At 33.3% G+C, this 16,438-nt stretch overlaps 1 protein-coding gene across 1 annotated transcript in view; it reads right to left on the reverse strand.

The window, feature by feature from the left end:
- LOC143065163 (bifunctional 3'-5' exonuclease/ATP-dependent helicase WRN-like) overlaps window positions 1–16,438 on the reverse strand; it is a 57,970-nt gene that overhangs the window by 7,300 nt on the left and 34,232 nt on the right. Inside the window, exons 23-26 of the mRNA XM_076238567.1 lie at window positions 15,750–15,862; window positions 12,346–12,502; window positions 10,315–10,407; window positions 10,050–10,212 (exon numbers count right to left, since the gene is read on the reverse strand). Coding sequence (XP_076094682.1) covers window positions 10,050–10,212; window positions 10,315–10,407; window positions 12,346–12,502; window positions 15,750–15,862 — 526 coding nt within the window. The remainder of the gene's footprint in view (window positions 1–10,049; window positions 10,213–10,314; window positions 10,408–12,345; window positions 12,503–15,749; window positions 15,863–16,438) is intronic.

Genomic DNA, 16,438 nt, shown 5'->3' on the forward strand with positions numbered 1-16,438 from the left:
TTTTATATGGATAGTCGACCTTCCTATGGATAGAAACAAGTGCATGTGGGTACGAGATAACTACAATTCTCATGCAATCCCGAAAAGGGGGGTCATCACAGACAAACATGACATTAAATCGTTATCACTGAACTAGTATATATATTGTATAGGGGCCAGCTGAAGGACGCCTCCGGGTGTGGGAATTTTTCGCTGCATTGAAGACCTGTTGGTGACCTTAATTCTGCTGTTGTATGTTTTTCTATGGTCGGGTTGTTGTCTCTGACAAATTCCCCATTTCCATTCTCAATTTTATTATACGAACAAGAACAAACAGCTCTACGTTGCTTTGATATTTATCAATTTTCAGGAAACATTGCGAAACATGATCTTCAATATTTCGAAAACATGTGAAATAAAATTGCTAACACGGTGGACCGTCGAGTGTCAACAAACGTAGTAGACTTGTTCACTGAAAAGACGAGGATAATGGTTTCATCTGACATTTGTTATGCAAACCCAGTTTTGATCATGATATTTAAAAAGACGTACTTTTTTTCAATCTATGTATTAATAAACTAGAAAATTCCAAATTGTAAATATCTCTTCATCTGGACCGACTTGGCATCTACTACGTTTGGACGGGTCCATTTCATTAGTAAGGTGATCGATAAATATTACGGAGTTTTGACAGAAAAGGAAAACGAACTTATTGTTATGTGTTTTCAACAAGGGTTTCGTTCCGCTAAATTATTTGCGCAAATAAAGTTTGTCTATTTTTAGATTACAGGTAATAATTTGACACTACGCATTAACCTGTGTAGTGATTTTGATTTTACGATAAATGTATGAATGAACGATAATTTTATGAATGAACAAGAGCACCTGACCTCTTAAAGAAACACAAATTAAACATAAAAAACCGTATTTATTAGGAGATAATTCAGTTAAATTTTCAATACTAAATCAACAACTGAAATGAATCCATATTTTGTTGAAACATCGTACGAACGGCGGAAAACGGAATCGCATTTATAAAAATGTACTTTTTTTCACTCGGACTTCTATGTTATTTGATAGTCAAACGGTTGACCCTTTAAATACAAAAATACATCTACAAGAACATATTCTGAAACTTCTTAAATCCACTAACTTTTTTTTAAAGTTTAAAGCTATGTATTGCATTAGAAAACATACATAGGTGTTAAAGAATGACTGACCAGGAGCCTGTTTAACAAAATACTATGGCTTGATCTGGGCGGAGTCTCTGATCTGGGTCACAAAGATGGCCATACGCGACGGCATAAAAGCAATTGCTTTAAAAACACACCCCAGTTTTAGTTACAAAGTCCTGTAACTCAAAAAGTTTAAATTTTATTTACACAAACTAGAGGCTCTAAAGAGCCTGTGTCGCTCACCTTGGTCTATGTGAATATTAAAGGAAGCAGATGGATTCATGACAAAATTGTATTTTGGTGATGGTGATGTGTTTGTACATCTTACTTTACTGAACATTCTTGCTGCTTAAAATTATCTTTATCTATAATGAACTTGGCCCATTAGTTTCAGTGGAAAAGGTTAGTAAAAATTTACAAATTTTATGAAAATTGTTAAAAATTGACAATAAAGAACAATAACTCCTAAGGGGGTCAATTAACAATTTCGGTCATGTTGACTTATTTGTAAATCTTACTTTGCTGAACATTATGGTTGTTTACAGTTTATCTCTATCAATAATAATATTCAAGATAATGACCAAAAACAGCAAAATTTCCTTAAAACTAACAATTCAGGGTCAACAACCCAACAACGGGTTGTCCGATTCATCTAAATATTTCAGAGCAGATAAATGTTGACCTGATAAACAATTTTACCCCATGTCAGATTTGCTCTAAATGCTTTGGTTTTTGAGTTATAAGCCAAAAACTGCATTTTACCCCATGTTCTATTTTTAGCCATGGCGGCCATCTTGATTGGATGACCGGGTCACCGGACACATTTTTCAAACTACTAACCCAAAAGATGATTGTGGCCAAGTTTGGATTAATTTGGCCCAGTAGTTTCAGAGGAAAAGATTTTTGTAAAAGATTACTAAGATTTACGAAAAATGGTTAAAAATTGACTATAAAGGGCAATAACTGCTAAAGGGGTCAACTGACCATTTCAGTCATGTTGACTTATTGTAAATCTTACTTTGCTGAACATTATTGCTGTCTATAGTTTATCTCTATCTATAATAATATTCAAGATAATAACCAAAAAGAGCAAAATTTCCTTAAAATTACTAATTCAGGGCCAGAAACCTAACAACGGGTTGTACGATTCATCTGAAAATTTCAGGGCAGATAGATCTTGAACTGATAAACAATTCTACCCCATGTCAGTTTTGCTCTAAATGCTTTGGGTTTTGAGTTATAAGCCAAAAACTGCATTTTACCCCATGTTCTATTTTTAGCCATGGCCGTCATCTTGGTTTGATGGCCGGATCACCGCACAAATTTTTTTACACTACTAACCCAAAAGATGATTGTGGCCAAGTTTGGATTAATTTGGCCCATTAGTTTCAGAGGAGAAGATTTTTGTAAAATATTACTAAGATTTACCAAAAATGGTTAAAAATTGACTATAAAGGGCAATAACTCCTAAAGGGGTCAACTGACCATTTCAGTCGTGTTGACTTATTTGTAAATCTTACTTTGCTGAACATTATTGCTGTTTACTGTTTATCTCTATCTATCATAATATTCAAGATAATAACCAAAAACAGCAAAATATCCTTAAATTTACTAATTCAGGAGCAGCAACCCAACAACGGGTTATCCGATTCATCTGAAAATTTCAGGGCAGATAGATCTCCACCTGTTTAACAATTCTACCCATGTCAGATTTGCTCTAAATGCTTTGGTTTTTGAGTTATAAGCCAAAAACTGCCTTTTACCCCTATGTTCTATTTTTAGCAATGGCAGCCATCTTGGATGGTTGGCCGGGTCACCGGACACATTTTTTAAACTAGATACCCCAATGATGAGTGTGGCCAAGTTTGGTTTAATTTGGCCCAGTAGTTTCAGAGGAGAAGATTTTTGTAAAAGTTAACGACGACGACGGACAACGGACGACGCCGGACGCCAAGTGATGAGAAAAGCTCACTTGGCCTTTTAGGCCAGGTGAGCTAAAAAAGTTTTAATCCTATTTAAACCAAAAAAAATAGATTGTTTGACCATCCAGTGTCCTCCCCAGGATTTTTGAAAGGCGCAAAATTCAAGGGCATGTAACTCTTTTTTTAGAGTGAACTTTTGTGATCTGAAGCAATCAGTCATAAATCATGACATGCAAGTTGAATTATAATGCATTGTGTTATGCGTTTAATAATGCAGAGTATTAATCATGAATTACAAGAATACAATGTATATATATGAAATAAATTGATTTTAAACACAAAAGTTATTGATATTTAGTCAATTAAAGAAGTTAAAATATAAATATTCATCTCTGTACTCTGCTCCTTAAAGGGATATATTTTTGTTTCAAGAAAGTGTTATTTTGTTGGACAGTCTGTTCCTCAACTTTATAATCTTTTAGGTTGAAAACCCCCTCTCACAATAACTTTTGCTTATACCCCCTTTCGTCACATTTCTAAGCCACTAAAACTCTGTCAGCCACTTGTCATTGAAACCAGAAAAATGGTGCTGGCTGTTATCACTTGCTAAAACTTTAGCTCGGTTGGGATTAGGAGAAGCAATGACAACTGCTTATACTGACAGTGTAGACGAAGGTGTATTCCCCTTTTCATTAGAAGTCATTAGTCTGAAATTTTTTTTTTAACTTCCATCATCTGCCTTTTGCTTAGAAGTCATAGGCGAGTGACTCATTTCAAAAAGACGCTTAGTTAACGACTTTAATGCACCCACCTAACACACGGCTGTATTATATATCATTCGAAAGCTGTTAATCTGTACTTTCTGTTTTGCCCGGTCGTAAAAAAATCGTACGGTGCAATTTTTGTTAAATCAAGGTCAAAGGTCATGAAAAAATATTCCAATTTTTGCAATTACTAAATAAAACGCCATTTTCTAATTCTTGTACCATAAAATTTTCCAAAAGATCATATGAACTTTATGGAACATGATACATAATTTCCAAATCAAACAAGAAATAAGAGATTCGATGCGCAAAATTTCCCGAAAATTGAAATTTATCACAAATCCTAAAAAAATGAAAAATTATCCAAAAAGCAAAATATATCTTGGGGAATCGAGATTTGTATGCTAAAAAAATAGATAAATGTATATGTTTTAGGTCAAGGAATATTTGTTTTGTAATTTTAAGATGCAATTATTAATTAATGTTCATGGAACAGCCTTCTATTGAAGTGTTTGCAGTTGCCCAAAAATCTGCCATCTGCAAATAGCGATCATTTTGTTAATCTATGTTAAAATAGCACATCGCTAATTGTGAATATCAGGGAGAAGTATGATTTTCCATAATAAAAGAAGGGGTATTTAAATTAAGAAAAGAATATATGTGAGGTAATTGAGGTTAAAATATGTTTTTTACGAAGTCAAACTTTTTTACTTTTTGTAATCATGTTTAAATGCAAACATTACTTTGCGACTAAATCGTAGGCAACATTGAAATAAGTAACTTTGTTTAGAAACACTTGGTTGTCTAAAGCGGGATGCAAACGAACTAAATAAAATGCGGCTGCTTCTTGTTTAGTTTAAAATCGTGTTATAGTAAGTCATATTAAATGTGTTTAGAAGTTTAATCGCTTTAATTATTTGAGTAAAAGACGCTTTGAGCATTTTCTACATAAGCTTTAAAAATACAAATGCATGTCATTGTGTATGTAAAACACTATAAGCAGTTGTGAAATAACAAAATGAAAAAGTTAAATACCCTCCTGACCTCATAAGATCATTCGCTGTTTTAGGAGTGTTCGTTTTCATGGTATGCTGTGTTTTTTGGACTGTTGTTCGTCTCTTGGACTTTAATCTTATTTTGTTCATGGTTTTAATTAACTTTATTTGATTCATGGTTTGAGATGTTGATTGTCCCTTTGGTATTATTTTACTTTAAAGACATTAACTTGCAGTAATGAAAATCGGCCAAAAAATCACCTCAAAGTAAAGTGAAAAAGATTAATGCAATAAGACAAATATCCGCGAAAATAACTTAATTTGCTCACGGTGATATATATATATATATATAGAACAAAATCGTTATCATGATACATTTAGCTACACTGATCTATAATTTTTAAACCTTTTACTACTTGAATAGTCACGAAATATATCAAAGGGACACCAAACTCATAATTAAAAACGAACTGACAAAGCCGGGCAAAAAACGAACAAGACAAGCAACAGTATACAAAACACAACATATAAAACTACAGATTGAGTTACACAACCCCCCCCCCCAAAAAAAATTGAGTGAACTCAGGGCTCCCAAAGGGTAGGCAGATCATGTTCCACATGTAACACCCGTCTTAGTTTAAACATATTTATTTATAGTGGATTGGGAAACAAGTTTTGCAACATAAATTAATCGCTTTCCACTTTGAGGGTGCGAGTGCTGCCTTGTAGCGGCATTAGCCTGCTCTTTTTCAAAATCTACAAAGGTGTGTTTAACGTGCAAGAGATATGGCTCTCTTTTAACACGGGTCAGCCATTTATCGTCCTCTTCCGACGGACTTTTATCGTTTCCTCAAGACCATACTCACAAATGATGTCAAGGAAGAGCCGAAAATTCAGTCCCTGAAATTTTCATCACGGAATCGAACCAGGAACCTTTGTGTTAGTAGTCCGATGCACTAACACTACACCACAGCTCTCTTTTACCCGTCTTGTGGCTCATGTATTTCCAAACTCGGTGCCAAGCCTTATTCGGTTGGTGACATTCACGGCAGAAATGACGGCAATTTGGTTACGTCGATGGAACTTATCAGTCGTCATCTGGCGAAACAGATATCTCATAATTGTCAACCAACTCGTAGTGGCGTCCATGAAATGATTTTAACTTTGCATTTGAACTCAAATTTTTCTTCAAATGTCCTGTACCAAGTCAGCCATATGGCAGTTGGTATCGAATAATTTGTTTCTTTGTATGTTGGCGTTTGTTTTTGTAGCAGTTCTGTGTTTCTGTTATATCGTTGTGTTCCTCTTATAGTTGATGCGTTTTCCTAGTTTTTGCTTTGTGACCCGGATTTATTTCAGCTACTAGTAAATCGATTGATGACTATTGAATAGCGGTATACTATGGTTGCCTTTATTTCAGAGGAGTTGAGGCTCAATGAAATCGGTCTCCTCCTTTAGTAGTATAGATATGCAGGCGTTACTATAATGTTGTTTCATAGAAATGAAAAGTTTATAATTTGGTAGTAAGGGGTGTTTTTATGGGTTGTTTTATGCTCATTCCTTTTGTCGTAAAACTTGTTCTCAACCAACCCTCATCATCGATTTCAAGATACGTGATAGAGTAAACTATATCTGTTGAGTATTTTATTTTCAATTTCAATGGAAAATACGAGTCCAACATTGTCACAAATTTTGAACTATTCAGTGAGATGACATCATCTATATAATGGAAAGTGAAGTTTCAAGATAATGATTGATTGATAGCTTCTTTTCAGTCGTCATCAGAAACTATTGCATGAAGTCATCCTCGTATAAAAAATTATCTAGTCATTCAAGCTATTCAGGAAGTTTAGTTGTAACTAGAATCGTTGCGTATTAATGGATATTTTTTCTTCAAAATTATTCTTATTTGATGAATTAATGCATGTAAACAAAGAACAACGCAATTTAAGCAATCAAGTAGTCAAGTTTTATAATGTGTTTACATGTTTTTGAAATTCTTTGAAATTTCAATCTTCATCATTTTATTTTCTATTTATTTTGGTCTAAATTTTCAATTAACATTAAATAAATAAAAGGTCTTTTCACTACATCAATATTTATAATGAAGCTTCAAATCAAACTATTACAAAAGTCGAAATATGTTTTTTTCAGTCTGGTAGTTACAATGCAGATTGCAATCTCTTAGTTTCACCCCCTTTATTTCAAGCAATAAGATGATTCGCGCACATATTTTTTTACTCTAAATTATCCAGATTCTTAAAAATTTGTTTATTAAATCTTATATTGACCATATACAATGTTTAAATAGGAAGAAATGCTTAAAAGCTGTTTTTTTCGCAGATGGCGGTATTTTGGGCAACTGTATGCGTTGTTTTAATTTGCTGTTTGATTGGAGGTAAGCATAATTCTAGGGAATTTTATGATGTCAAAAACTTCTTTGATAGTCATTACAGGGTTTTACTTAGTTTTAATTGATTAGCATTTGCACCAGAAAGAAAAATTTGGGTTTTCACACATTTTGTTAACTTTTACTCGAATTTCAGGAAACATGTGCTCCCTGTCAAAAACACGCTTTAAATATTAAAAAATGCATTTGAATAATGACTGTTAATCTCTCTGCTAAAAGTTTAAATTGTTTGCATAAGTGAATTTAGTATATAAAAGTCATATTATGCAATCAGGCTGAAATCTTAGAAAATATGCACTTATTCGTCCTTGGCCTTTGATCTTGATTTGACGGAAATTGCACCGTACTATTTTTTTACGACCGGGCAAAACAGATAGTACAGATGTGTAGCTTTCAAATGATATATAATTTAGCCGTGTGTTAGGTAGGTGCATTAAAAATTTAATTTTATGGTTAAAGTCACTCGCCTATCAACCCTTTGTTGTTTGCAGAGAACATGTTCATTCAGAATTAATAAAATCGAATATGGTTATGACATTTGATACAACTTTTTAAAAGAAAAATAGTTTAATGAACAGCTGACCAGTTTCTGTAGTTTGACATTACGCTTCCGTGTGTATTATTGTTATCTTTGGCAGGTAGATATAAACGAAACTTTACAAATTCGTTAAAGTTTAGACCATTGGAATTATTTACTAGTGACATTATACAGAAGCTGCATTGATTCCGTACCCGTGTTGATTGTCACATATTTTCCGACGCACCGATTCACGATTGATGTTCAATATCTTTTTATATCTAAAATTAAAACATGACAGTTTGAGAGGAATTTACCTTGCAAGCAACATTTTTTTTTCACTTTCTATTAAAATAAATCACTCCTCAATATCTTTAATAAAAGTTTAGTTTAATTTTTTCAACTACAAATACTCTCATTCATAATTTCCATCGTAAATATCTTTAGCAATGTGTATTCAAATTTATCACATGTATTCAACACGTTCATTGGTCTTGTTTAAATAGATTCTTCTTCTCGACCAATGAAAAATTCGTTATTTAAATGGTCAAGTGATCACACACACGATGCAAAAATACTATGTATTTGTGATCAATTTCTTTAATTTCTGCACTGAAGTTTTTAAATTAAAAAATTTTCTTTTAAAAATATCTATCTTCTTGATGATCATTTACACTATTACTTGATAACATGGTCCGATAAGGCTGAGATAAGCGAGGCACAGGTAAAACTAATTCTCAGTTATTATGTAACACTGACCGACTTCTCAGCGGTGATCAGCAACTTGACAATTTTAACCAACATTTATAATGAAAATGTGAAAATTAACATGCTGCAGGATCAAGTATTAAAGGACAGCGGCCAATTAAGACGCTGTGGGATCTACGAAAATATTATGAAGGCGCTGCAGTGCCGCAGCGTCATATCGGCCTGGGGAGAACACTGCCATCATAAGAAACTACTGTTAAGATTCATGAAATTTGGAGAAGTTGTTCTCGAATTACAGTGCGACATGTTTACAACGGACAGACGTACACCAGACATTTGTATACCATATGTCCTTTCAAAAATTTTGAAGGGCGTATAAATATACAATATTAGGTCAATGTCAGGAAAATATAAACTTTTTTGAATGAGGCTGAGAAACTAGGGAAGGGTATGGGTCTACCAAGCCCTTCCCGAGTTTTGCGCCGAGTACAAAAAGTTTATATTTTTATAAAATTGACCTGAAATTGTTTTTATACTGCAACTTTAACTAATAAAATGATAGTTTTTCTAATCTTATTTATATCCCTTAATGGACCCCTGATTGTGGAGAAAGTGTGACATTATACAAAATATAGCTATGTTACTATATTTAGGAAAAAAACACAACTAGTTGCAATATAAAAAGGGATAGTTTTTCATCTGTTTTTTTAAATGATACATTTTTTTAAAAATTTTCTGGCAACGTACACGTTGTTGAAAGGAAAACAAAATGCACAAATCGCACTATTTTTGTCCAATCAGATAAAAATGCAGGCTACTTGGGTTGCAAAAGCAATAAATATGGCTGTTTTTCTTATTAAAAATTTCATCGACAATTGAACTGTAATCAAAGGTGGACTAAATGAAGCAAAGTTTACATTATTTGATTTTGTTTTTTGGTGTTGTTACGCCACATTGAAGCACCGCATTTAGGCTATTCAGTTTTTATTGGTTGAGGAAGCTGGATTGCCCAGAGTCAACCAACGACCTTCAATAGGAAAACTGACAATCCTAGTCAATTAAGATTAGAGTCACCTGCACCCACACGAGCGGGGTTTGAACTCTTAACCTCAGTGTTGACTGGCTAGTGATTACAGAAGTACCTCAGTGCTGACTGGCTAGTGATTACAGAAGTAACTACTTAGACCACTCGGCCACAGAGGTCCCCAAGTTTACATGATCAGGGAGGGATATTGCATCTAAGTCTATAGGTGGATTGATTACTTTTTTTTCATTTTTTCCGTAAGGGAAGAGTGTATACCAGAATCTAAAGGTGGATTGCGTACTGCATCTGTGATGAGATTAACCATCTGTTTTATGACTCCTAGTGAATCTTAACAATTAGGGTGGAGTATTATACCTGCATCTATAGCTTGATTGCGTATTATACCTGAATCTATAGGTGGATTGCATATTATACCTGAATCTATAGCTGGGTTGCATATTATACCTGAATCTATAGCTGGGTTGCGTATTATACCTGAATCTTTAGCTGGGTTGCGTATTATACCTGAATCTATAGCTTGATTGTGTATCATACCTGAATCTATAGGTGGATTGCGTATTGCCTCTGTGATGAGATTGACCATCTGTTTTGTGACTCCTAGTCGATTGATATCAGCCTCTAATCCTGCCTTCATAGCATCAGATATATGACTAACAACTGTTGTTGTCTTTAGACCTCTTAATGAAGCTACCTCTTCCTAAAATTTATACATACTGATGCTAAGGTTATCAATCCTCTACCATAATAACTTAAAAGACAACTACATAGAAACACATGCACACAATAATGTTATACTTACAATAGATTTATAAGATCTCTGGAACATGACATAAGATAATCTGCATGTCTCTGTTAATTTCCATATGAGGTCTGATGTGCTACAATCCCTATCCTGAAATGAAGCATATGAATGTTTATTATTTGTTAGCTGAGTGGCTTATAATAGATTACCATTTTATAATGTGTAAACTGATACTCAAATGATACTGTTCATCTCTCACAGAAGTCAAATACAAATGAAATATATAATATTCTTCTTTTGGTTCTCTCTTGATTGGTGAAAAAAAATACCCCTTGTGGATCCTCTGATCATTGATTGATTGGTGAAAGAAAATACCCCTTGTGGGTCCTTTGATAATTGATTGATTGGTGAAAGAAAATACCCCTTGTGGGTCTTTTGATCATTGATTGATTGGTGAAAGAAAATACCCCTTGTGGGTCTTTTGATCATTGATTGATTGGTGAAATAAAATACCCCTTTGTGGGTCCTCTGATTTAAACTATCTATGCTACATTACAGTGATCAGTTTAAACTATCTATGCTACATTACAGTGACCAGTTTAAACTATCTATTCTACATTTCAGTGACCAGTTTTTATTGGTGAGGAAGCCTGAAAAACTGGGAAAACCTGTGACCTATTGAAAAAAACTGGTAATCCTCAGCAATTAAGACAGTTGATTGCACATATCACAAGCAGGGTTCAAAATCACAATCTCAGTGTTGAAAGGCTAGTGATAACTGCAGTCAAATACTTAGAATGTTTGAGTTCCTAGTTTCTTGTGGGTCCAGAAGTTTGGTCAGAGTGGGTTTATGAACCATTATTATCTATTATGTCAGTTCAAACTGTTAGGCCTAAATTAAAATATTGTTTGTTTGCCCTTTTCCGACCCAATGTTTTGAAACAGGGTAGGTAGGTAGGTAAAATATTTTATTTTTTTCCCCAAAAAAAATAACTTGGCTCGGTATATTTTTTTTCATGGGTAGGCAGGTAGGTATAATATTTTATTTTATAGATACAAAATCTGCATAATGTCATTTTTGTCTGTTTTGCTTTTGCTAATAAGTTTCTGGGACTACGTTTCGAAAAAAATATCATGTAGAATGTGAAGTTAATTCAAATGCACTACTATTTTGTTTTCAAATATCAAAATATAGAGCTGTGCCGCATATTTTCAACGTTTATATATGCCTGGAACTTTGAAGAGTTTTAACTTGCACTAACTAAAATTCTGTACTACGTTACCTTGTACGCTTACCTCTACCTAAAGGTTTTATGTAAGGGATCACTTTGTCCTGGTAAAATATGTCCGGGCAGACATACATTACTAGTAGAAAAAGTCCCTAGAGTGTTTAAATTTCCATGTGTTCCTATGTTTCCAATAAAAATGCTACAAGACTTAAACTCAATTGTCACATATTTTACATTGCATTTATAAATGATCTGTATGGAAAACTTGGGCGATTTTAAATATTCTCCACTTCACAGGCTTTTGTCACCTTTGGTTCATGTCAGATATAAATAATATAGCAATGCCGGTCGAAGGCATCGTTAACATAATCATCCTGATCTACGGATCACAAAAGGCCATCCCTACATAGAATACAACGTCCGTTTACACAAAATACTACGGTTTGTACACACGTTGATAATTTTGTATTAAACAAACTTTTTTGTAAATGAACCCTGCTCTTCAAGTATAAAGATACAGAGATAACGTACGTCATATCATGATTTCAAAGCGTTCAACATCGATTTCAAACAAATGCTTTGAACTCTAAATGCAAGTGTTCATGTCAAACGCTCAACGGACTAGACCTTTTACAATAAAGATAAAACCCAAGGATTCCGGTAAAATAGTTTTGAGCAGGAAATACAAATATAAGATTTTTGGTAGGAACGAAAAAATAAAATCAAATCAAATCTTGCTGGTAAATACAAATAAAAGATTTTCAGGCGGAACAAATTTATAGGGTCGGTTGGTAAAGGGCAAACAAAAAATATTTTAATTTAAGCCTTACTATATTGATTTCATATATTAAACACCTACTGCATTATCTCCAAGTTCTAAATCAGGGAAGTCATCCAACTTAAGATCATGAATGTGACAGAAGTTCACAATTATACTGATAAAAATGTCACCAAACTTCTCCACTTTCGCTTCTGGGAAGTCTTCTAATTTTAACATATTCTTTTTAGTACTGGGCCTGAAATGAACAAGATTATAATGAACATATATTTGTATATTTTTTTATGCAACATAAATCTACATCTACTAGCTGCTATCATATAATTGCTGATTTATCAAAAATAAATGGGACACTGATGATGCCCCAGCTTGCATATAACCTTATAAAGTGACATCACTCAGGAACTGTAAGAGTGATGCTATCCAAATTTGTACTTGATCGGAATTTTATTGTAATAAGTATTGAGTATAAGTTTCATAACATTTGGTTGAGGCAAAATTCAGCAATTTTTCTATTTGTACAGGGACATAACTCTAGAAAAGTTAAAATGACACCTTCCAAATTCAAACTTTATCTGTGTTTTGTGGAAATAAGCATTGTTTACATTTCAACACAAGTGAAACTGCAAGCTACTGCTCACTGATGATACCCCCGCCGCAAGTGGATAATATTAATAGTGTAATCAAAGCCTTAAAGGCTGTAAAAGCAATTGCTGCCATGTTAATGTTTGGGGACTTTTATTTTTCATCCACATATATACAAGAATTAAACCTGACATGAGTGTTGTCTAGTTAAAAGTAAGAAGGTTTTAACTTTATATAAATAAAAGACTTTAGCAGAAAGTCATTTTTAATATGTTTTATATTTCACAAGGAGACAACACGTTTACCAGGCTAAAGTTGGGGTCAAATATACATGTGCTGAAACATATAACTCAAAAAGAAATCATCATGGATTATCCCCTGGTAGTGTTTGTAACTTCCTTGGCTGTAATTTCCTTTATTGATTTAATTTTAACAATTTTCTTTATTAATTTATATTTAACCATTAACACAAATGATTAAGTTAAAACATTTCAACTTTCCAGACGCAAATGTTAAAAAACGGGAAAGAAATAAAATATCTTACAAGACATAAACATGTAAAGAATAAATGTATATTTCAGCTTAATAAAAATATTTTCATAATGTTACTTTGTCATCATTTTTAAAACTAAGTTCCAAACATTGTTGCTCAGTTGATATGTGTCCTTCTGATGCGGTACGAGCACAGGCACTTGTTTCTATCCATAGGAAGGTCGATTATCCATATAAATAGTTTTATATGGATAGTCGACCTTCCTATTGATAGAAACAAGTGCATGTGGGTACGAGATAACTACAATTCTCATGCAATCCCGAAAAGGGGGGTCATCACAGACAAACATGACATTAAATCGTTATCACTGAACTAGTATATATATTGTATAGGGGCCAGCTGAAGGACGCCTCCGGGTGCGGGAATTTTTCGCTGCATTGAAGACCTGTTGGTGACCTTAATTCTGCTGTTGTATGTTTTTCTATGGTCGGGTTGTTGTCTCTTTGACAAATTCCCCATTTCCATTCTCAATTTTATTATACGAACAAGAACAAACAGCTCTACGTTGCTTTGATATTTATCAATTTTTAGGAAACATTGCGAAAAATGATCTTCAATATTTCGAAAACATGTGAAATAAAATTGCTAACACGGTGGACCGTCGAGTGTCAACAAACGTAGTAGACTTGTTCACTGAAAAGACGAGGATAATGGTTTCATCTGACAAGTCACATTTGTTATGCAAACCCAGTTTTGATCATGATATTTAAAAAGACGTACTTTTTTTCAATCTATGTATTAATAAACTAGAAAATTCCAAATTGTAAATATCTCTTCATCTGGACCGACTTGGCATCTACTACGTTTGGACGGGTCCATTTCATTAGTAAGGTGATCGATAAATATTACGGAGTTTTGACAGAAAAGGAAAACGAACTTATTGTTATGTGTTTTCAACAAGGGTTTCGTTCCCCTAAATTATTTGCGCAAATAAAGTTTGTCTATTTTTAGATTACAGGTAATAATTTGACACTACGCATTAACCTGTGTAGTGATTTTGATTTTACGATAAATGTATGAATGAACGATAATTTTATGAATGAACAAGAGCACCTGACCTTTTAAAGAAACACAAATTAAACATAAAAAACCGTATTTATTAGGAGATAATTCAGTTAAATTTTCAATACTAAATCAACAACTGAAATGAATCCATATTTTGTTGAAACATCGTACGAACGGCGGAAAACGGAATCGCATTTATAAAAATGTACTTTTTTTCACTCGGACTTCTATGTTATTTGATAGTCAAACGGTTGACCCTTTAAATACAAAAATACATCTACAAGAACATATTCTGAAACTTCTTAAATCCACTAACGTTTTTTTAAAGTTTCAAGCTATGTATTGCATTAGAAAACATACATAGGTGTTAAAGAATGACTGACCAGGAGCCTGTTTAACAAAATACTATGGCTTGATCTGGGCGGAGTCTCTGATCTGGGTCACAAAGATGGCCATACGCGACGGCATAAAAGCAATTGCTTTAAAAATATGCAAGTGTTCGGTAATCAGGAAGTTGACGAGTGATGAATCTAAAAACGCATCACACAGTATAGCTGACTTATATAAATCCTGAAACCAAATTTCAGAAATCCTTGTATTGTAGTTCCTGAGAAAAATGTGACGAAAATTTTCAACTTGGCTGTCATGTGTAAAATCATACAAGTGTTCGGTAAACAGGAAGTTGTCTAGTGATGAATCTGAAAACGTATCACATGGTATGGCTGACATATATAAATGTTGATACCAAATTACAGAAAGGGTGGATGTGTAGTTCCTGAGAAAAATGTGACGAAAATTTTCAACTTGGCTATCATGTGTAAAATCATACAAGTGTTCGGTAAACAGGAAGTTGTCAAGTGATGAATCTGAAAACGCATCACACGGTATGGCTGACATATATAAATGTTGATACCAAATTACAGAAAGGATGGATGTGTAGTTCCTGAGAAAAATGTGACGAAAGTTTCATGGGACGGACTGACTGACGGACGGACTGACGGACGGACGGACAGACAGAGGTAAAACAGTATACCCCCCCTTTCTTAAAGCGGGGGTATAATAAAATTTTATTGCAGCAAATTAAAGTTAGAGAATGGAAACTAATTTGTGATGTACGGATGTACAGACAGATAGACAGATGAACAAGGGTGAAACGTAATGCTCCCCCTGCAAGGACAGGGGCATATAAGGATATATTTAGAAAAAAAAAAAAAAAAAACAACATTTACAGTAAGTTTTATTCCTCAGCTAAATTTTTACTTATCTTTATTAGTACCAAGCTTTATTACTAGCTTTTGAATGTGGAGTATAACTAATTCAACTGATATTTATTAATACAAACCTAATCTTAGTCATGTCCAGTAATACTTTATTACTAGCTATAGAATGTGGAGTATAACCAGTATCACTTGCTACTTCATTTCTCTTCTTTATTAACTCTCCATACAGATCATTCTATAAAACAAAATTTTAATAAATCTATAAAAGATATTAAATGTATTTACTCCAGAATAAATACTGTTAATTCAGAAATTATTATTGTCAATAATATTACAGGGTGAGTATTGAAACAATTAGAACTCACATTTTTATATCAATTACATCTATATTTATACTGGCGTTCCTAAGAATGCAATAATAAATCTCATATTTTTGTCTTTTCTTCAAAAATCACAATGTAACAATTTCTAAATTTACAGCGTTCATTTAAGCAATTTTAATGCAAAAAAATGGATTTTTTTCACCAAAGGGAGATAATTTGGAGCTTTTTCAATGATAAAACCATTTTAAGTCATCTTGGGCCTAAATGAATTGATATTTTTGGTTGATTTTTGTACCATACTATAAAGTAACAACTAATAGTATGATAAATAAAATTTGTAATGCAAAAACAAATGTTTAAATTTTTGCTGATTTTTTTGTACCTGCGAGCCTCCTTATACCATATCATAAAGACAAGATTACTTTTGTACTTACCTGTAATTTAACAACTCTTGGACTGACTACAGCCACTGGTTTTGTACTTACCTG

This window comes from Mytilus galloprovincialis, chromosome 2 (assembly GCF_965363235.1).
Source record: "Mytilus galloprovincialis chromosome 2, xbMytGall1.hap1.1, whole genome shotgun sequence".
Taxonomy (NCBI): domain Eukaryota; kingdom Metazoa; phylum Mollusca; class Bivalvia; order Mytilida; family Mytilidae; genus Mytilus; species Mytilus galloprovincialis.